At 37.4% G+C, this 24,719-nt stretch overlaps 1 protein-coding gene across 5 annotated transcripts in view; it reads right to left on the reverse strand.

Moving 5' to 3' along the window:
* LOC150107481 (nucleolar transcription factor 1-A-like) overlaps window positions 1–24,719 on the reverse strand; it is a 554,391-nt gene that overhangs the window by 342,682 nt on the left and 186,990 nt on the right. For all 5 annotated transcript variants that reach the window (XM_090391894.1, XM_090391895.1, XM_090391896.1 and 2 more), the window contains one exon: window positions 18,285–18,374. In XM_090391894.1, coding sequence (XP_090248020.1) covers window positions 18,285–18,374 — 90 coding nt within the window. Of the gene's footprint in view, window positions 1–18,284; window positions 18,375–24,719 lie in introns of those variants that run through there.

Here is a 24,719-nt window from a genome sequence, read left to right on the forward strand (position 1 = left end):
TGGAAGATCTGCCACCACAATCATGGCCAGTCATGTCAAGCTTACCATACCATGGTCACCTTGCCCAGAATCATGTCACATGAATAAATGATTCTGTAGTCACCACTCCAAAAGTCTATAGTTCCACTCTGTCTCATAACACTAATTGCTAGTATGGCTATTTTTAATCTGTCCATTTCTCTCTTTAGATTCTAATTTTCCAATCAGTAAGAGGGTTCTCACATTCCGTGTCCAACTGAATGTATATGGACTGACAGTTTAAGACCCAGGAAAGCCTTATTCCTCTTCCCTGTTGTGCACAAGTATTGAGTCATTGTGTGCCTTATTCTCTCTTAGAACTTCTATCCATACTGTTGCTTTATGGAGAAAATAGAAGTATCTACTGCCTTCTGTGTTCAGCAATAACCTTCTAAAGAGGTTCAAGTTACTAGCTGTTTCCATTCTTCATGACTGTTCACCTACTACAGTATCCTTCACAGCATCATCACATCTGGAAAACAGGAGTGGCAAATTACTCAGGCTTGGCCCTTTCAGGATATCAATATGCTATGGGTGAGCTATCCATATCATCATAATATATGTTCTCAGATGCAATTATAATATTCTGAGGAATTTATCCTATTAAAATAGTGATAAATAACTTTGCTATTTATCACTGTAACTCATAACTAGAAATTTAAAAGGGGAGGAGAGGGGAATGTCATGAACATAAACTATAATACTTGATTAATTGTTAATTAAATTCATGTTACTTCATTTATTTCATTAACAAGTAAAAAAATGGAAAAGAAACAAACTGATCACAAGTTCAACACAATTAACACAATTTAAAACATGAAAAATTGGGTATAATGAAGCTCTGAAAGCACAATTTCATGTAATAGAAATTGTAGAAGACAGCTGAAATACCATAAAAATAAAAGAAATATGCAAATAATGATTACCAAGCATCTTCTAAGAATTTTCATACTGACAGTAGAACTATTCCATGACAATTCTTGGGAATAGGAAAGAAAAAGAGAAATAGTGCAATTAAGGAAAAGGATGATAAATTAGTCGAAGTAAAAATTTTAAATAAACAGAATTAAGGAATCCTATGAATAACTTTACAGTAAGATTAGAAAGTAATATCATTTCAAAAAAAAAAAAAAAACTGCATGAACTGGAGGCTCCAGAAGTTATGAGAAGATATTGAGATGACCTTGAAAAGCAGTGAACAAAGTATTCCTAAAGAAGTTGCAAATCAAATGGAATTATTCCGTGACAATTCTTATCATGGAATAATTCCATGGAAAAGCTCTACAAACAACAAAAATTCCAGATGAATGGAATAATGCAATGATAATTATTTACACAAAGGTGAAAATAGAATATGAAACAATAGAGGCCCATCTTAGATAACAAAAATATCATCATCTTCTTCTTTAGCTGCTTTCCATCCACTGCTTCCCCTCAACTTAGTTCTTTCTGTCTTTAGCCAATGTTCACCATCTCATGTCAAACCATTCTAGATCATTCCTCCATCTTGTTCTTTGGCAATCTTTACTTCTCTTTTCTTCTCTTGATCTTAGTGGTTAATTTTGTCCACCTCTCATCTGGCAATCTACTAATATGGCTAGTCCATCTCCATTTACGTGCTTTACGATACATCACAAGATCTTCTATTCTGATCATCTTTCTAATTTTAGTATTTCTTATTCTATTGCTTTTTTGTTATGTGAAGCATTCTTCTCTCCAAAGCTCTTTGGACAACAAATATCATAGCATTTCTTAAACCTTTCACCATCTGCATGCTCACCACTTTATCAGAGAAGGTATTCCAATGTCCAACCATGCTCCATGCAAAAAACCCACTCATCAACACTTTCTATTGCAACTTTCAGGAATGATCCCCTTCCCCTTCCTCTTGTTCTACTATATAAGAAATTTCCTCAGTATGATTTCTGAAAATACCTCCCAACAGTTTAAATATCTGAATCATGTCATCCCCTTCGTCTTCTATCCAAACTCTGAAGTTTGCACCATCTCAGTCTATACTCATAACTAATACTGTACAACCTTGATATAACTTGAGTCATTTCTGTACCCTCTCCAAGGGTACTAAATTCCCTTCAAATCCTGGTGACCAGAATCTGAGCAATATTCCAGATGTGATCTGGCAGGGCTTTATACAATGGAATCATCATTCATTTTATCTCTGCTGGTCCTTATCAACAATTCTCTAAGTTGTTCATATTCACAAAGTATGCTATATGTCCTTTGATCTTAAAATTTCTATCTATCATCACTCCAGGATCCCTCCCTTGCTTCCTCCACTTCTTCTAGGATAACTCCACTATATGCATTATAAAGAATCTAATCTGTGGAACCCAAATGTCAAAATTTACATTTATTTGTGTTCAAGTGACATCTCCATTCATTTGTCCACGTTTCCAGCTTATTCAAATATTCCTGAAGAACGACAACATCAGCACTACTAGTAATAACATGCCCAAGGTTCACAATATTTTCCTGAAATCTAATCCAGTGACTATCATTCCCTTCAGCTATGGAAGGATGAAGTGCTGGTGGTATGGAGATAAGAGAAACAAACAAACAGTTCAGTTACTGAGTGATCATTTTCAAGTGTGTACAATATGGAGATATTGCAATTCCAGATGTAACATTAACTGATGGAAGAATAGAGACAGATGAAATAGAAATGTTTAGAACCTTAAAGCATATTCTTGGTATTACAAGAATGTGCAAGGGAAGTGGAAAGAGGACGAAATAGTTCCACTACATACAAGAGCCTCTAAGATAGAAACTGCAAATTACAGGCCAATCTGTAACTCAGTAATGGTTAAGCTATTGGAGAAGAGGAAACAGAATTTGGAGATAGATGGACAGGAATATGATACTTTATAATAGGGACAACATGATTTTATAAAGAGTAGGTATTGCTTTAGTAATTTGCTTATTTTTTTATAAACAAGTGATAAGCTGAGATGGATAATGGAAACGGCTACTCAGCAATACTGGTAGACTTTGCAAAGGCATTCAACAAGAACTCTGCTGCATAAATTGGAGCAAATGGAGATGGTGATTTGGATCAGAAGGTGGCTGACAGATAGATATCAAAGAGTGATTGCAGGGAGTTGAATCTGAGGAAAAGGCAGTTTTTATTTATTTATCCCACACATGATATACTATAGGTTCTTATACATGATAGGTATAAGAACCTATAGTATATTCAGTACCGTAACTAGCATTTCATGGGCCCTGTGCAAGATTTTATTTTTGCTGGCCTTTTTTTTTTGCAGGGGCAGGCCTTTTTTAAATAAAAAAACAAATACAACAGAAATAGAAATTCTGTAATGTTTCAGATTAAAGTTAAAATTTTACTGCACCAATAAGAAAAATCGTTACTTATACAATTCCTATTTAATAGTTGTTCTTATTGGTCAAAGCATTATGGAATTAGCCCCCATGGCAGCAAAGTTTAAAATTTGAAAATGAAAATATAATACTGATTATTGTTTTGATACCACATTTCAAGGACTCCTTTGTCCTGGGCCCTGTGCCTATACACCCATTGCACCTGCCTAGTTATGGCACTGAGTACATCACTGCCACGTATAAGATGACTAATGAAGTATAAAAGGGCTCAGTATTTGATCCTGTGCTATTTAATTGGCACATCAAAGATATAGGAAATGATTTAAAGAGAATATTCAAAATGTTCAGTTGTTTGCTGATGATGATGTAAGGCAAATAAGAGAGATAGTCAATGAAGATAATGTATAAATTTTAAACATTGCCAAGTGTAAGATCATGCACCTTATGATGAAGAGATCACAAGTGTACTATACTTTAGTGATAGAACTGAATTGCAGGAAACTGATGAGACCAGGGATTTCTGGGGATTATTATGGACATATTGCAAAGGTGGCATATCTAAGGTCTCATATCTAAGGCTTTAATAAGGCAACATCTGTACTACTGATGGGATGTTTCCTATGAGAATAGATTGAAGGTCTTTGGGTTTCAGAAACTAGCAAACAGACAAATAAGCAGGGACATGACAGAATAATATAAGTAATTTCATAGCACTGACACCAAAGACTTTTTTCACTACATGGCAGGAAAGACGAGACAAAGGGATCGATCATCCCTTGAAAAATAAAAAGTAAAAGTATGCAGTTAGCCAAAGTGCATTATGGCTAGATTTTGCTTGCAGGGCAGTGAATGGGTGGAAAATTGCAAGAGATAGTTTTGAGTTCAAGGAGAATTATGATAGGTATTGTATGAACAATGGTTAGAGTGGGTCTCACATGATAATGAGACCAAGAAATGATAATAATAATAAATCAGTATTACTGTACCCAATACTACTAGATTTATGCTAATCAAGTTAAAGCTTAGGACAATACAGTTTAAATTATATCCAAATTAAAAATAAATAAGAATCATAAAAAAAAAAAAAATCTAAATAAGATTTTACAGCTTATCTTCAAATTACCTGATACACAACTTTGCCAAGCAAAAAAATAAAATTTAAAAAAAAAAAAAAAAAAGCATGAAAAAATTTATACTTAGTTGTGAATGACAGATTATTTCTCACTGCTGTTCAATTTTTGGCAAGGTTATGTGTAATTGGAAATTCGTTTTTTTTTTTTTAAGAGCATTATACCTGTCATAGCTTAGGATAATTAAGTCAAATTTGATGGAACTAGTGAACTATTACAAATGTGAAATGATTTTCACCAATTTTACTTTTACCTATAAATCAAAATAAAGTAAGACGATTAAAGGCATGCAATAATGAGAAATATAAATTCATATTATAAACATTAATTTAACATCTTTTGTTTGAAGAAATAAATTTGGTTCATGTTTTTGTTTAACTTTTGACTAGATTATTTCCATCACATTAATATAGAAGGAATTATAAAAAGAGTGGACAGTAAGATGGGAAGAACAAAAGGCCATCCCCGGAAGTTGTATAACGATGTGGTGAAGAAAGGTGTGAGGAGCAGATATTTTACATTTAAAGTTGTGAGTGAGTGTAGTGCATTGTGAATGCAGGAAGAGTAAATGATTTAAGGTCCAGTATGACAGACATATTGCTAGCTGGGTGGGCCTCCTATGATGAGTCTACTGATTCCATGGATATTACTGTAATAATAATAATAATAATTATGTAGAATGTGCACCCAAAAACATGAAATCCAATACAGCTCCCAGAATTGATCATATGAAAATTGAGGATATTCAACATGGAGGAGGACCACAATTTTATAAAGATCTGACCGAAATATATTTGGTACCTAAAAGAAGGAAAAATACCATCAAAATGGAAGACATAAGAAACAATTCTTCTCTTCAAAAAAGGTTACACAGAAGACATCAAGAATTACCATCCTATATGTCTGCTGTCACATATATACAAATTAATGAGAAAAATTATATCAAACAGAATAAAAAAACCACCTTTCAAGAAAACAGTAGTAAAGAACAAGCAGGATTCAAAAAGGGATATTCTACAATAGATTGCACACAAGTAGTCAACCAACTCAGTGAACGATGCAAGGAATACTAGATTCCTCTTTGCTTTCTATTTATTGACTTCAAAAACGCCTACGACACCATAGAACATAACACAGTTTTACAGGCACTACATTGATCCAGTCCACATAATTAAAGAAATTAACACTGGTAGCTCTACACAAATAACCTTATTTGACGGCCATAATAAATTTAGTTTAATCCTTTATCCAAGTGTGAGCAAACAAAGTTTGCACCTGAAAGTATCTTCAGGACTGGGATAAGGTGGTACAACACCGGACAACTTGTTGCAAAGATGGAGCAAGTTAACATCGCTCCTATCTCAGTATCTCCCATAATGCAAAACATCTCCTTGTGGATATGTATAATGTTATGCATTAAGGGAAGGGCACTACCCAGACTAGTTTCAACCTTTATTGAGGTCTCTTCAGTGAGAGCCAGGCCCAAGTGGAGATACCAGGCAGAAGCATTAGCAAGGTCATCTCTACCTATAGGAATTGCCAAACGATGTGCCACCTTTTTATTAAATTACTTTGGATTTAGAGAAAGATGTTGAAAGTTTATTTTTCACTTGGTTAGACTATAATAAATTTAGTTTAATCCTTTATCCAAGTGTGAGTAAACAAAGTTTGCGCCTGAAAGTATCTTCAGGACTGGGGTAAGGTGGTACAACACCGGGAAATGCTTCTGCCTGGTATCTCCACTTGGCTCCCACTGAAGAGACCTCAATAAAGGTTGAAACTAGTCTGGGTAGTGGCCCTTCCCTTAATGCATAAAATTATACATATCCACAAGGAGATGTGTGAACGAATTTGGGTGCATGAAACTGCCCCAAATTTGGGGCAGTTTCATGCACCCAAATTTGTTGAGGTTAGGAACGTTTTTTAGAGCTGCTGAAGATTCTTTGAATAGTCTTTCGTATTTAAACTTGCTGCGATGGATTATTTTTGTCTTCTTCCAACGAATTTTATGGTGGGTATCTAGGGCATGGTCTGCCAGCCCAGAGCGGCTGTACTGGTGAAATGAAACTGCCCCAAATTTGGGAGACTTTCATTTTGAGAACTTCAGCCCAACTGCCAAGACTACCAAATTAGCCCGCAAGAGGGCACCATTAGGACTTTAGGAACAAAATTAGTTCTTATTTTCTTCCTCATTTGCTTTGTTAGTTCCTTAGTGCACATACCATATCTTTATGTTCCCGAAGATGGCAATGTGACATTGCCGAAATATAGAAGTGATTCATTAAAGTTATCTTTAATTAATTTACTTTATATGCGTTGTCAATTCCGTAAATTAATTACCAGTTATGTCTAACCAACGTATAAGTCTTACTACTAGAATCATGATCATCCACGGAGATGCAATCGCACGAAAGGCCCGTCAATACGGCAAATTGAGGTTGAAGATATCGAGGCAAATAAATCGTCTGACGTTCCTAAAACGCTGCCGGGATAACAAAGTGATCCCCAACTGTGTCAAATTAAAGCACCGTTTCACTTCCGAGAAAGCCCTACGCATTTACAACCGCACTAGCTTTGCCCTGTTAAGAGAACAAATTACTGCGACGCGCGTTCTCCTTGCCGACGAAAACAAAACCTTACGGGGGCTAGAGGAAGAGCTTTCTAACACACTCGGCCTTGATCTATGGTCGATACTTCATGACATCTCATGCACATCGGCAAGAAAGGAATTCGAAAAAATACGTAGTCGACACGTGAAAAAATACGAAAACCTGACAAAGACTTCTACTTCTGTACCCCAGCCACCACTCAACACAGTAGTCAACCTCTCGTCGGCAGTTTTAAAGCCTGAAGCACTCACGGCACTTTCACGTGGTCACAATTTCGCCTTAGCTCCAAAAAGGATACCTGCTGAAGAAATCATGATCCAAATAGAGCGTGGAATTCGCAACCTGCCTAACCACATCGCCAACAACGTGAGACTGGATGTAGTCGGTGTTCTCACGAAAGCCAAACCTCCAAAATCCAACTTATCCAAAAACGAATATACAGCCCTAAAAGAATTAAAAAACAACAAAAAAATAGTAATCACCAAAGCTGATAAGGGAAGCGCCACTGTGGTACTCAATCAAAAAGACTACAAAGGTAAGCTAAATTCTTTAATACGAGACCGTACTACTTACCTCCCCATTGAATATAATCCGACCAACTCTCAGATCAGAACTATCCACAGACTCCTTAAAAAAGTCACTTCTTGGCCTGTGGAAGTCACCAACAAACTTAAACCTTATAACTCTAGATCCCCCCGATTATATGGACTCCCAAAAATACATAAACAAAATGTGCCATTACGTCCCATAGTGGATGGCATTGATTCCCCCACATATAAATTAGCCAAACATTTAGCCAAAACGCTCACACACTACACTGGCAACACACCATCACACATAAAAAACTCGGCCCACTTTAAAGCCAGTATAGAAAACCTCACACTCCAACACACTGACATAATGGTCAGTTTTGACGTCTCCTCCCTATTCACTAATGTCCCACTCAAAGAAACCTTTGAGCTCATCCAAGCCAAGTTTCCTCCCGATATCTCAGCACTATTTCAGTTCACAATGAACTCAGGCTATTTCGTTTGGCAAGGAAAGTTCTACAAACAGATAGAGGGGACAGCCATGGGTTCACCACTTTCCCCACCCTTGGCCAATTTCTTTATGGAGACATTTGAAGAGAAAGCCTTAAACTCCGCCCCACAAAAACCCACTATTTGGCTTCGTTATGTGGATGATGTGTTTGCTATTTGGCCACATGGCTCAGATACACTCCACTCCTTCCTAGCACACTTAAACAACCAACATCCCAGAGTCCAGTTCACCTTAGAAAAAGAGGAAAACAACACCCTCCCCTTCCTAGACACTTTAATCACCCACCAGCTTGATGGAACTTTGGTTTTCTCTGTTTACAGAAAACCCACCCACACTGGCAGATACATTCACCAGCAATCCCCCCCCCCCCTCACAACAATATGGGGTGATAAAAACACTATATAACAGGCAAAATTAATCTGCTCAGATGACAAGGCCCTGACTATGGAACTAAACCACATCCTCAACACTTTCTTAGCCAATGGCTACAACCCCAAAAAAATCCAAAAAATACTAAAACCTATAAACCACAACCCCCCTCCCCCCCTCCACAATAAAGACTACACCAAGTCTATCACTATCCCCTACATCCAGGGCACCTCTGAAAAAATAACTAATATCCTCAAAAAATATGACCTTACTTCCTGTTACAGACCATATAAAAAGTTGGCATCCCTTATCCGCTCTACCAAAGACCAACCACTTCCCCTAGACCTACCTGGTGTATACCAGGTCCCTTGCAGCTGCAAATTGTCCTACTTTGGCCAAACAGGCAGAACAACAAATATCAGGATTTCAGAACACCAAGACTACATCCGGTTTCACCAGTACAGCCGCTCTGGGCTGGCAGACCATGCCCTAGATACCCACCATAAAATTCGTTGGAAGAAGACAAAAATAATCCATCGCAGCAAGTTTAAATACGAAAGACTATTCAAAGAATCTTCAGCAGCTCTAAAAAACGTTCCTAACCTCAACAAATTTGGGTGCATGAAACTGCCCCAAATTTGGGAGACTTTCATTTTGAGAACTTCAGCCCAACTGCCAAGACTACCAAATTAGCCCGCAAGAGGGCACCATTAGGACTTTAGGAACAAAATTAGTTCTTATTTTCTTCCTCATTTGCTTTGTTAGTTCCTTAGTGCACATACCATATCTTTATGTTCCCGAAGATGGCAATGTGACATTGCCGAAATATAGAAGTGATTCATTAAAGTTATCTTTAATTAATTTACTTTATATGAGTTGTCAATTCCGTAAATTAATTACCAGTTATGTCTAACCAACGTATAAGTCTTACTACTAGAATAAGAGATAGCATGTTCAACAGCTGTATCCTCCCATCTTTAACCTACACCTCCATAACTTGGAGCACCACACAAAAAGAGGAACTTAGTCTTCAAACCTGATATGGAAAGAAGAATCTTAGGGATAAGTAAAACAGACCAGTGGGCAGGTCATATTGCAAGACTTAATGACAACAGTCTACCATGTCACAAACTGGTATGCAAGATCAACCAAGAGAAAACCTGGTAGACTTCCAACTAGATGGGAAGACTCTCTAACCAGAGTGATAGAAAACAAGTGGAGAAGAATGGTTCAAGATTGCCATGGCTGGAATGTCTTTCATACAGGGTTTTCTCCATGAATTACCATAGCATTCATGGAGAAAACCCTGTATGAAAGCAACAGGTCCATCCAGGTAATGTAGAATGTCTGGTTTTCATTTTGATTTAGCATACCTATTAAACTTGAATATATACAAAAACAAGAGACACCATAGCTCAGTCATAAATAATCATATTCTTGGCTAGAAAGATATAGACTCAAATTCTGCATAGAACTTGGAGCTTTTCAAATAGAGGTGAATTAGCTGTTTCATATCAAGGCAGAAGACTTTTCTTTTTACCCCCAAACTAAGTTTTTCATCTACATAAACTAGTAAACTGTGAATTGCATGTGTTCTCTGAACACATGCAATTCACAAACAGAGACGTTGCAGACAAGACAAACCATCTGATAATAGTATTAATTATGTTTCTATAAAGCCATGTTAGCTGACTAAGACAGGACACTGAACCTAATACAATGACAGGAGATAAGATGAGATGCATGTAGAAATGTCTTTTGAATATATTTCTTATGTTCACTTGAGACTTTTTGGTTCTATACATAATGATGAAATCAGAACAGCACTTTTAATTATCAAGTGGATCATATAAATTTTATTATTATTATTTCGGTAACCTCCTGGAGTCAACAGACTCGTCATGGGAGGCCCACTCAACCAGCAACATGTCTATCACAATGAACTTTGAAGTTATTTACACTCCCTGTATTCACAATGCACTCCAGCAATGCATTCAACTCACCAACAACTCTCCACATAAAATATCTACACCTCACACCCTTCATCACCACATCTTTATACAGCTTGCTTTCAGCCTCCCGTTCTTCACATATTAACATCCACTCTTTTTATAATTCCTTCTGTATTAATCTGGTAGAATTTAAATCTAATTCATTTCCTCTATCTGCCAAACTCTATAATCCACATTCCCTCAAATGATCTTGATAACCAACACTCCAGAGTCCTGATATTACTTCAACAATTCATTTCTGCACCCCATCTCTAGTTTTCCCAATCACAATGAAAACCACACAACCAAATCTGAGCACAACAGTCCATGTGTGGTCAAACCAATGCCTTATATAGAGGCACCCACTCCTTATTCCTGCATGTCAATGTATTTTTATCATAGCAGCAATATGATGTGCAGTCTTCGTAACACTTGCAACGTGTCCTCGGAACTTTAGTTCACTGTCTACCATCACCACAAGATCCTAAATCTCATCCACTTCCTGAAGTACAGCTCCACCGATACAGTTTGTACTCTTATATTATATCTCTGTACCCTAAAGTGGAACACCTTGCATTTAATATTAAAACTACAACCCCACTCATTGGCCCATGCTAAAAGTCTATTCAAATCTTCCTGTAGAGAATCATGATCAGCAATACGCCCATTAATTTTACCTAACTTTGCATCATCAGTAAACATTTGAGGATCATCGGTCATTCCACATGAAATATCTTTAACAAATAAGTTAAACAGTACGGACCCAAAAACAGAACCCTGAGACATGCCACTGGTTACATTCCTTTTCTGAGACTGCTCCATCATACACAACTTGCTAGTATCGAAGAGAAAGCCAATCTTCAATCCATCTAACCAATCTGTTATCTAATCCCAGCTTCTGCAACTTACAACAATCTGTCATGTAGTAATCTATCAAATTATTAAATCGCTTAAGGAATTGACAACATACATAAGAATATAAATTAAATTACACTTTAATAAATATTTCCAATATTTCGGCAACATCACGTTGCCAACTTCAAAAGGAACTTACAAAAAAGGCACGTGCACATAGGACTATAACACAGTAACTGAAAATGAAGCGAGGAAGCTACTGTTCTCCTAAAAGTCCTGATGGCGCCCCCTAGCGAGCTATGTAGGTGTTCTTGGCCGTTTGGCTGAACGTCAGCTGATGTAAGCCTCCCAAATTTGGAGCAGTCTCATGCAACCATATTTGTTGAGATTGGAGAGTTTCTTAGGGCTGAGGCTGATTCCATGAATAGTCTTTTGAATTTGAACTTGCTACGGTGTATTATTGTAGCTTTCTTCCACCGTAATCTGTGGAGTGTATCCAGAGCATGGTCTGCAAGACCTGAGTGGCTGTGCTTGTGAAACCGGATGTAGTCCTTGTGTTCCAAAATTCTGATATTAGCAGTCCTGCCTGTTTTGCCCAAAGTAAGACAGTTTACAGCTGCAAGGGACTTGGTATACACCAGGTAGGTCTAGGGGAAGTGGTTGGTCTTTAGTGGAGCGGATAAGGGATGCCAATTTTCTTTAAGTTAAACAGTAGGGACCCAAGAACGGAACCCTGAGACATGCCACATCAAGTCATGTTTTTTTAAGATTTTGGTAATTTTTTCCAAGGTGCCTTGGATGTAGGGAAAGGTGATGGATTTTGAGTAATCCTTGTTGTGAAAGGGGGGGGGGGGGTTTGTGGTTTGTTGGTTACAATATTTTTTGGATTTTATGGGGGGGTTGCCGTTGGCTGAGAAAGTGTTGAGAATGTGATTCAGTTCAGTGTTTAGGCCTTGTCGTTTGGTTCAGCCCTGTTGTATAGTGTTTTCACCACTCCATATTGTTGTGAGGGGGGAAGAGGAGCAATTGTTGGTGAATGTACCTGCCTGTATGGGTGGGTTTTCTATAAACTGAGAAAACCAAGGTTCCATCAGGCTGGCAGGTGACTAGTGTGTCTAAGAAAGGGAGGCTGTTGTTTTCCTCTTTTTCCAGAGTGAACTTGATTCTGGGGTGTTAGTTGTTTAAGTGTGTTAAGAAGGAGAGGAGTGTATCAGAGCCGTGTAGCCAAATAGCGAAAACATCATCAACATAGCGAAATCATATGGTTGGTTTTTGTGGGGCAGAGGCTAAGGCTTTTTCTTCAAAGGTCTCCATAAAGAAATTGGCCAAGAGTGGGGGGAGTGGTGAACCCATGGCTATCCCCCTCTATTTGTTTGTAGAATTTTCCCTGTCAAACGAAATAGCCTGAGTTCATTGTGAACTGAAATAGGGCTGAGATATCGGGAGGAAATTTAGCTGGGATTAGTTTCATTCAGTGGGACATTTGTGAATAAAGAGGAGATGTCAAAGCTGACCATTATGTCAGTATGTTGGAGTGTAAGGTTTTCTATGCTGGCTTTGAAGTGGGATGAGTTTTTTATATGTGATGGTGTGTTGCCAGTATAGTGTGGGAGTGCTTTGGCCATATGTTTAGCTAATTTGTATGTGGGGGAAATCAATGCATCCACTATGGGACGTAACGGCACATTTTCTTTATGTATTTTTGGGATTCCATAAATACCGGGGGAGGGGGGGGATTAAATGGTTTGAATCTGTTAATAACTTCTACAGGCCACAAAGTGACCTTCTTAAGGAGCATGTGAAGTTTTCTGATTTGTGAGTTGGTGGGATTGTATTCGATAGGGAGGTAAGTAGCCCGATCTAATAGAAGAGCATTAAGCTTAACCGTGTAGTATGTTTGGTTAAGTACAACAGTTGCATTTCCTTTATCCGCTTTGGTAATAACTATTTCTTTATTATTCCTCATTTCCTGCAGAGTTTTATACTCCTTATTGGATATGTTGGTTTTTGGTAGTCTTGCTTTGGAGAGGACACAAGCTACATCCAGTCTTATTACTGTTAGCGATTTGATTCGGAAGGTGGCAGATTCCGCGTTCGATCTGGATCATGATATCCTTGCTGGGTATTTTTCTGGGAGCAACGGCAAAGTTGTGGCCACGTGAAAGAGCATTGAGTGCTTCAGGATGACTGAAGAAAGATTGATTACGGTGTTGGTAGGAAGTTTTGGATTAACGCCGAGTTTTTTTTAATTTTTCGAATTTTTTGATATGTCTACCCCGTATTTTCTCAAATTCTTTGTCTGCTGTGGTACATGAGATGTCAAGTAAAATTGACCAAAGCTCGTGATTTAAAGTGCATGAAAGCTCTTCTTCAAGTGCACAAATAGCTTTGTTAATGTCAGCTAAGAGAAACCGTGTGGCGTGTGATTTGTTCCTATAGCAAAGAGTAGCTGGCATGGTTATAGATACGGAGAGCTTTTTGTGAAACGAAGTGGTGCTTGAATTTTACACAATTTGGGATTACCTGATTATCCCGGCAGCATTTTAGGAAAGTCAGATGATTTAGTTGTCTTGATAACTTCATCTTCATTTTACCGTATTGGTGGGTCTTCCATGTGATGGAATCTCCGTGGATGATGGTAATTCTCATAGACAAGCTTATACATTGATTATGCATTATTAAATCACTTCAGGAATTGACAACGTACATAAGAATATAAATTATATTACACTTTAATAAATATTTCCGATATTTTGGCAACTTCACGTTGCCATCTTCAAACAGAACTTACAAAAAAGTATGTGCATGTAGGCACTACAACACAGTAACTGAGAATGAAGTGAGGAAGCTGAAGATGGCAACTTGACGTTGACGAAATATCGTAAATATTTATTAAAGTTTATATTATACCCCCCCCCTTCATTTATAGACTCCCAAAAATACATAAAGAAAATGTGCCATTACGTCCCATAGTGGATGCATTGATTCCCCCCACATACAAATTAGCTAAACATTTGGCCAAAGCATTCACCTACTATATTGGCAACACACCATCACATATAAAAAACTCATCCCACTTCAAAGCCAGCATAGAAAACCTTACACTCCAACATACTGACATAATGGTCAGCTTTGACATCTCCTCTTTATTCACAAATGTCCCACTGAATGAAACTAATCCAAGCTAAATTTCCTCCCGATATCTCAGCCCTATTTCAGTTCACAATGAACTCAGGCTATTTCGTTTGGCAGGGAAAATTCTACAAACAAATAGAGGGGGACAGCCATGGGTTCACCGCTCTCCCCACCCTTGGCCAATTTCTTTATGGAGACATTTGAAGCCTTAGCCTCTGCATCACAAAAACCAACCATATGGCTTCACTATGTTGAGGATGTGTTCGCTTTTTGGCCACATGGTTCTGATACACTCCACTCCTTCGAAACACACTTAAACAACCAACACCCAGAATCAAGTTCACTCTGGAAAAAGAGGAAAACAACAGCCTCCCTTTCCTAGACCCACTAGTCACCCGCCAGCCTGATGGAACCTTGGTTTTCTCAGTTTACAGAAAACCCACCCATACAGGCAGGTACATTCACCAACAATCCCCCCCCCCTCCCTCACAACAATATGGAGTGGTGAAAACACTATACAACAGGGCTAAACTAATCAGCTCAAACGACAAGGCACTAAACACTGAACTAAATCACATTCTCAACACTTTCTCAGCCAATGGCTACCCGCCCCCATAAAATCCAAAAAATATTGAAGCCAACAAACTACAACCCCCCTCCCCCTCTTCACAACAAGAATTGCTCAAAATCCATCACCATTTCCTACATCCGAGGCACCTCGGAAAAAATTACTAAAATTACTAAAATCATTTGACCTCCTGTTACAGACTATACAGAAAATTGGCATTCCTTATCCGCTCAACTAAAGACGAACCACTTCCCCGACCTACCTGGTGCATACCAAGTCCCTTGCAGCTGTAAACTGTCTTACTTTGGCCAAACAGGCAGGACAGCTAATATCAGAATTTCGGAACAAAGAACTACATCCGGTTTCACAAGTACAGCCACTCAGGTCTTGCAGACCATGCTCTGGATACACGCCACAGATTATGGTGGAATAAAGCTACAATAATACACCGTAGCAAGTTCAAATTCGAAAGACTATTCATGGAATCAGCCTCAGCCCTAAGAAACTCTCCAAAACCTCAACAAATTTGGTTGCATGAGACTGCCTCAAATTTGGGAGGCTTACATCAGCAGACCTTCAGCCCAACGGCCAAGAACACCTACATAGCCTGCTGGGGGGGGGGGGGGGGGGGGGGCTCCATCAGGACTTTTAGGAGAACAATAGCTTCATTCTCAGTTACTGTGTTGTAGTGCCTACGTGCATGTGCCTTTTTTGTAAGTTCCTTTTGAAGATGGCAACGGGACATTGCCGAAATATTGAAAATATTTATTAAAGTGTAATTTAATTTATATTCTTGTGTACGTTGTCAATTCCTTAAGTGATTTAATAATCCATAACCAACGTATAAGCTTGTCTACGAGAATAATCTATCAAATGCTTTTGCACAGTCCAAGAAAATCAGTGTAGATGAATTTATTCAACACATTTGTCACCTTATAATAAAATGTAAACAGATTGCTGAAGCAAAACTGCCCTTCACAAACCCATGCTGACCATCATAGAGAATCTTATGTTCATTAATCCAATCCTGTATTCTATCCATAACCAATTTTTCCAACACTTTGACCACAACTGCAGATATACAGACTTTTGTTAGAGCCTGAATGGAGAACTTTACAAGTATATTCTTTATTCAGGATTTAACATGATAAATACTACTAATTAAGGAGATATCTGCACATCAGCTAATAATTATGAAGTATTATTTTATGTTATGTAATAATGTGTAGTCCATGTATGCCAAGTAGTGAGAGTTATTCCCGCATAACTGAAATAAGAAGCGGAGAATTTTGTGTCAAGAGAGTAAGAATTGTGTAAGGGAATTGTTAAGTTATTTGTAATTCCCATTAAGCTGTCTAGTACATTACGAAATTCTGAAAAAAATTATAAGTAGTAATCTGGAATAATCGTGTATAATCTGTACAAGTCGAGCGTAGCGATGGAGGCTATACCTACGCGGAAAATGACGTCAGAACGGCTACCTGGAATAATGTAACCTAACAGATTAGGGAGAGAGTAGCATCACCCAATGTGCATGAACGATGGGGTTCGTGGGTGAAAACCACATCGAATAGAGGGCGCCTGAAAAGGGTGAATAAAAGACGAAGCGCGCCATTTTACAGGGATTTTTCCTTTCGGTTCCTGGATTGGAGTTTTAGGAGGTTTGCCAGGGGAGTCGTGAGAGAGCGGTAGATCGACTACGGTGATGACGGATGGCGGGTTCTTTTCTTGAGAATGCTTGAAGATTTCCAAGCGGAGCTGATAGCGATATGACAGCCTATGCGGAATCGAGCCTTAGCAGAATGTCCCATTGGAGAAAGTTTCCTGTGGAGCGATAGACAGCACACCACAGTCGGAAACGATAAAAAGAAAAGTGTAGTGCATCGCCAGGCGAAAAGACAGCCGATGAATATACAGTAAGGTAATCCAGATCTACATGAGATGGCGGCATGAAATCTGAAAGGATCCAGTATTGTAAAGATTTTCATTCTATGTTAAAAATCGCTTAGAAGAATAAGAAATTTGTGAGTACTGTAAACTAAAGGACACTAGTAGAGAACTTTTAAGTGAGAAATTGATTGAATTAATTAAGACCCTGTGGAACAAACAAGAATTGTTGATAGGCAGTATTTTGATTGAGAATGGCTAGGCTTGCTTAATGAAATTTAGAATTAAGATAGTTATTGATAGAGTATTAATGAAAGTGTTCAATGCGTGTTCTGTGAATAATAACTTGTGAAAGGAATTATATCCTAGTTGTATTATGCTTACACTTAATCTTATCCTTTCGTAATTGAAGGATTTAGCATACTCTGATTCACTGTGATTTAGTATGAACCTTAACTTAGAGTAAATTTTGATCCATTGAGCATTTCAATTTTCTTAACTGTAAATGTTTTATGTTTTTCCAATAAACATGTTTTGTACCTTATACCTGAGTTTATGCCTGATTACGAATTCAAACCACCACTTATGAAATAGAACCTTTTGGCGGGAAGGAATTTAGATAATATTGCTTAAGTGAGATTCGAGTCACGACTGCTAACTGAATCTGCACAGCGCTAGCATGAGATTAATTATTGTGTGTATCCCTTTTGAATTTAGAATTATTTCCCTGAACAAGAGTCTCCTCTGTTATAGGATGTTGGCTGGCGCAGCATAATATAAATTTTGCCAACATCCGAAGAGGAGATAAATCTGAATTAATATTTTAAGGGCACGACAGTAGATTAGAAGAAGGGGATATTTAGAGGTATAATCAGATATAATATAGAGGAAACAGCAACATAACAATAGAGCAGCTGGTAAGACTAAAATTGAGTAAGGTTAAAATAAGAAAGGATTAAATCAAGGAATAACCAATTAAGTATAAAGTAAGTATAAGATACCTTAAAATAAATATATAACAATGGCTGGCGCAGACGATGTAACACTTTCAATAACTGGAAACTTCTGGTTTAAAAGGTATTATTTAAAATCAATTTATGTAATTAATATGTCTGAAGAAATTATCAAAAAACTAACATAACTATAACATCAGCATGTGAAACAGAGCTTCACTTTAACATTACACTATTTATTCCTAATCTACTGATTATTAATAATAAGCACAGTGCTAAAATGGATAAGGTTCACATAACAGGAGGGTTCATTTTTAGCATTCCAAATAATTTAAGAAATAAATAGTTCTTTGCTTTATAAGACATACCTTGTCTAATATGTTGATTTTCTTTATTAATTTGGTCATCTCCTTCACCCTCTTTCTTTTTAGTATGCTTGTTACTTGAGTTAGGCACCTCTATAAAGAACATTATTTCATTTTAGATTAATAAAATAAAACTGGATATATTTAATATACATTTCACAAAACTTAAAAGAATAAAAATAACAAAAAATTACAGCAATAAATTTCCACATACATAACACTGAAACACCAATAAAATGGTTACTCAGTTCATAGAAATGCATTCTTTATGTGAAAAAATGCATTACTTAAACATCAAATGAATGAAGCCATAATATCAAGACTACAGAATGGTAACTAAAACTGCAGATCAGTAGCTGACAAGGCTTTTCTCCCAATCAAAAGCATTAAAGAGTTAAAGTAACTGAAAAGGACATAAATAAAAATTTAATTTTAATATATCATGATAGTATAACATAGTTAAAACCACAAATTACTTTAAACCACAAGGATAATAACAAAACTGGTTTAAATAACAAAATAACAGATATTGGAAAAACTGGAACATCCATATTTTAGATTATAGATGATTTAACTGAGTCCAATGATCTTTCATATCACATATTGTATTCTCAAAAATAAGTTTCTATATTTTCCACAGAAACACCTTACAGGATCAATATACTCTGATGACCATAATCACTAGAGCAGCAAACTTATTTTATTTTGGGATATCTACCAAAACACATGGTTTTATTTAAAATTGCGTGAAAGAAACATCACTGTATTAAAAAAAGTTGGTGCAAATATTTCCTTAACATTTTGACAATGCAGTAAAGATTTATAAAGCAAGTAGAATTTCTAGCTCATTCTAATTTAACATAAATATAAAACCCGAGTGTGCAAAAATGTTTTTTTTTTTTTCAATATTTCCTTTGAGAGCATGGAATTCGCTTAACCCCTGCATCTTGATTCAAATACATGCCAGCCTGGTTGGTCAAGTGGTTAGCGTATCCACTCTCCAGCCAAAAGGTGGGTTTGAATCCCATCGTGAGCATGGATGTATGTGATTGTCTGTGAAAATAGTGGTGGTGGTGGTGGTTGGATGTAGATGGTGTTGGTGTAGTTGCAGTTCATTGTAGTTGGTGGATTGAGTGGTGGAGATGCCTTCCCTCAATGAGTCTTTGGACTCCCTGGAGGTGTCACGTAACAATAATAATAATATATTATTATTACAGTAATCTCCATAAAGTCAGTAGACTCATTGTGGGAGGGCCACTTAATTAGCAAAGCATCTATCATACTGAACCTTGAAATCATTTATATACCCTATATTCAAGGGATTGCCTCTCATTCTTACCACTCAAGTTCTAATTGCCTCAGCATTAATCTGGTAAAATCCCTTCAATAACATCCCTATCATATCACCTCTTTTCCTCCTATCCACTAAAGTCTGTCTCAACTGCTTGGCATAACCATCATTCCAGAGTTCTGATGTAACCTTCATTTGACTATGGATCTTTTCTACTGTTTCCATATTGAAAAAACTAGGTGGCCAAATTTGAGCACAACAATTCATGTTCTGATTAAACAATGATTTATACAGTGCAGTCAACAGTTTCTCATCCCTACTTGTCAATGTACTTATCATTATTTCTCAGGCATCTCACTGATTCAAAGACTCATTGTGGCAGACTGACACTATTTATTATTCACAAAATACCCATCATACCTCTCCATGACATATTCACTGACAAAGCACTCACAACAGCCTCTGGAAATCCACACCACCCATCCACCATTTCAAGAAAAACATCTAGTCCTAACACTTGTTGACCACACACTTTTACAATTTCCAGGAGGAATGACCAACTTGCTCTTTTCTTCCCACCAAGTTTCATGGACATATACAAATACATCCACCAGAGATGGTAGGATCAATTCTGCTACTGATTATCCAGTTCTATGATAATAATTATGTGTATTCACTTTTGTAAACAAGGGGTTTACAACAGCAAATACACATAGCAACTGTGTCAAGGCAACTGGACATGATATGCTCAATTGAGTGGAAAATCCTGCATCAAATGCTGAGGTTTTTCCCACAATATTTCCCATAATCAACTTTTGCTTCATGGTGATGAAGAAACTCGAATGAAGTTTGCCATGCCATTCTTAGCTTGAATGGAGATGGATGATGCATGGCTGTGGAAGATATTGTGCACAAAAATATGATGAGGCACATTTTTATCTGAACGGTAGTGTTAACTCACACAATTGCCACATTTGGGCTGCGAATAACACTCAGGTGTTCCATCAGATCCCCTTTACATTCTGAAAGTCACAGTGCGGCGTGGTTTCACTACAGCGTTTATTATCAGTCCATACTTTTGAAAAGAACTTCACCTGACAGAACCAGTGACTTTTACCATCTCTACTGTTAGGTATAGAGAGAAGCTGTGCAACTTTGTTGTTCCACAACTGCAGCAAAGATCCCTTGACTCTACCATATTCATGCAGGATGGAGCACCACCTCCCGCTGAATTGTTGGTATAGCAAATGTTATGAAAACACTTCCCAGAATGGAGAATCATTAGTATTGCATTTTCCAGAATTTTCGGTCCTTATCTACCAGCATGGCCACCTCGTTTCATCTGATCTCAACCCCTGTGACTTTTGGTTGTGGGGTCATCTGAAACACATGATGTATGAAGGATATGTTCCTGATTTAGCAACCTTGAAAAACAGAATAACACAGCATGTGAAGCAAATCAATGCAGATCTGTTGCACTCCACTGTAAAAAATATCATTCACAGAATGCAGTTCTATGAATGATATTTTCATGAAATGAAAGGAGGACATATTGAACAACATCTGTAAGTTATACGAACATGAAAATTGATTTGTTGTCTCTCTTCTGGCCATTACTGTTTAATTAATCCCAAACCACATGCTAAAAGCTTGTGGTTTGGGATTAATTAAATGTCATCTGGTGGCAGAATTTTGCTATTTTTTTATCTTCTGTAAATAAAAACCCCATGTTCCACAGTCTACTTACACCAAGTTTGGTAGAATTTTGTCCAATTTATTTTTTGCCAACACCTCTTTAATTATGGCCATTCTGTGTATGTGTGTTGTGTGTGTATTGTTGTGCTTGGTGGCAGTAAGAATTTTTGTGGGGGAATATGTGTGCAAGTAACTACACTAAAGTAACCAGGAATGACAAATAACCAGAAGAATGCCATGTTTGACTCCTATGCTTAACTTTATTTCTGATTGTTGGCTATTAAAATGCAACAGAAATGGCTTAAAATGATCAAATTACAAACATGACACTGATACTCTACAGCTTCCTGGTAAGTTGAAATAATCTTCTTCAGTTTCTAAACATATAAAACTCTTGATCAAGTTCTCCAGGAGAGTAAGCAAACTAAATGTGGCCACTTATAATAACACAGGGACACTTATAATAACATTCTTGTATAGCAACAATTTATTATCATGGCAATTAAGCCTAGATCAATTTTTGCCATATGTAAACACAATTTTGTTTTGCCTAATTTTGCAATTAAAAAGATCCAAATAAAATGACAAATTTTAACATTGATCCTGAAAACCATAGTTCATTAAAATTAATCAATGCAGGAAAGAATTCCAATCACTCTGCATAAAACTGGCTCCACAATGAGCTCCATAGAGGCCTGAATTAATTACTAATATAATATAATAACAGCAATTATAATCATCGTCAGGCTGCCATAGGTAAAAACTCATTCAGGAGGTCTCGTTGTCACACACACACCTCACTAAAATCAAACCTTAAATACATTAACCATCTCAACACTTAACTGTCAAGAAATATATTCCAATCACCCACCGCAAAAAAACCTACTCCTCACCTCCTGTTATTCACACACACACACACACACACACACACACACACACACACACACACACACACACACACACACACACACACACACACACATTCTTATGCAGCCTCCATACATGGCTTCTTGTTCTCTCGGTTGGTCTCAATGGTGCCCTTTGATTGGAAAGACCAAATTTGAATCCCAAAGGACATGAAGAGCCTTTATAAGGTTCTCCCCCCCCCCAATGAAGATGAGTCAACCTGTCTCATACAGAAGTGATCAGATTTTTCCTCCAACAAATAGCTTTTTTCATTCCATAAAACAGGCAAACCAGCCTGAAGACAAATACAGATCCCATATTCTTTTAAATGCTTATGTCATAAATTAAAACCTACCAACCTCTTGTTCTCTCAACCTCTTCATTAAACTGGTAATAATGTCTTACAAATTTATATGCTTAAATCATATTCCGCTTCCTTCTCCTGTTCACTAGCCTATGTAAAATTGAAGAAATATAGCAAACTATATTTCTTCAATCTGTCTTGGTGCTCAATCTTCATACTCAATGATCAAATCCATGCAGTAATATGAATGTGGCCTGATGAAGAAACCATGTTCTTCTCCATATCAGTATCTTTTTTTAACTGCTATCTTTTTTATCTTTTTCATAAACAGCTGTGCTGTCCTCACAATTTAGCAATGTGTCCCCTCAATTTTAGGTCCTTATCTACCATCATCCCCAGATTCCTTATCTCTTTCACTTCCTCTAAGATATCAACACTAACTGTATGTTCTGCATCCCATCTTTGAATCCTGAATCTTAAATTTAAAATCTTCACTTTGCATCACTGAACAGACAACCATTCACCTTCCCATTCAACTAGTTTATTCTTCAAATTCTCTTGTAAAATCATATCATCTGCCCATAAGGAACATTTAAACTATACTAAATTTCATGAGTCAGAACATCTGAACTAGCTGAGCATGTCATCTCCTCCAAACACGATTCTTTGGAAGAAGACTAAAATCCTACATAAAAGCTGTTTTCTAATGGAACAATTGTATAAAAAGTGCAGAGAGGCCTTGTAACATCACCCTAATCTAAACGGATACAATAGGTTAAGGTAATCTGTCCCTTTTATGAGAAATTGTTTTCATTTATATGACTCCTTCTAGCTAATTTAAAAAAAAAAAAAAAACATTGCTAGGATTTTACTACAGTTCAAACTGAGCTACTCTGAGCCACATTTCACTGTTGATTCTTCAGTTATGTTTCCTTGAATGATGTTCGATATTTGAATTTTATGCTGATGATACAATGGATACTTGGGTGAAGAGTCTATATAAATAAATCTTCTCATGAAAGTCTTCCACTGTTATTTAATACTCCTAAACTACTGAATAACAAGAGTGGTGAACACAGAGACAGTGAACATATTTAAGGTGTGGAATAATAAATTGTGTGTGTAATAGTGGGACCTCCATGATGAGTCTTTTGACTCCATGGAGGTTTAATAATAATAGTAATATCTTTCATGCTCTTTTACTGGAAGAATGAAATACATTCTGGTATGTATTATGTATGTACATGTTATATACACAGCTTGGAAAGAAATCAATGGACACCATAGTGTGAGGAATAAACAGCCATGACACTCACCTTAATAAGATGTAGGGCCTCATTTTGCTGTGATGACTGCGGCAATCCTACGGTGCATACTTTCCATGAGCATACGATAGCAATCAAATGGGAATTTCAGACCATCCTTCCTCTACCCATGTAATGAGGTAATGAGCTGGTGTGGAGTGGACATCCTCTGACCTCACGTAATGATTCAGTTTATCCCACAGGTGTTCAACAGGGTTGAGACTGGGGTTCTGTGGAGGCCAGTCAAGTGTGGTGACATTCATGTCCACAAACGCAATTGCAGCAGCAGCCTTATGGCATGATGCATTATCTTATTGAAAGATACAATAGTCAACTCCACAGAAACACCACAAAGTAGGAAGCATTGCATTATCCAGAATGTTCAGATGCCTATCTTAGTTCAATGTCTATGGCACCACAAACAGAGGTCTGAGACCAAACCAGGGAAAACAGGACCATGCCACCTCCAAATTTCATAGTTGGAGTTATGCACTATGGTAGGAGACATTCACCAGGCATCTACCATCCACACTTGTCCATCTGCTCAGTAGAAGATGTAGCTTGAATTTGTTGCTCCATAACAGAGCTTTCCAAGCTTCCACCATACACGATCTTTGCACCACTGAAGATGGCACTACATTTTGTTTCAGACAATGTGTAGCTTGCATATTGCAGTCCTACCATGGAAACCCATGTTGTGAACCTTGATTCTGAATGATTTCGTGCAGATTCATTTTCCAGTCAATGCCAAGAACTCCACATTCAATGTGTCAGCCAATGAAAGGTGATTTTTAATTATTATCCATCATAGCACCCTACAGTCACATTTGGTAAGTGTGGTGGGTCATCCACTGTGGGAAGCACTTCTGCAGTAGACCACCTGTGCTTCTATCTCAGTATGGTATCACTGACTGTTGACCTGGGATGGCCCAATTTGT

The sequence above is a fragment of the Typopeltis vanoorti genome, chromosome 4 (genome assembly GCF_054136105.1).
Source record: "Typopeltis vanoorti isolate ZY-2024b chromosome 4, IOZ_Tvanoo_1.0, whole genome shotgun sequence".
NCBI lineage: Eukaryota > Metazoa > Arthropoda > Arachnida > Uropygi > Thelyphonidae > Typopeltis > Typopeltis vanoorti.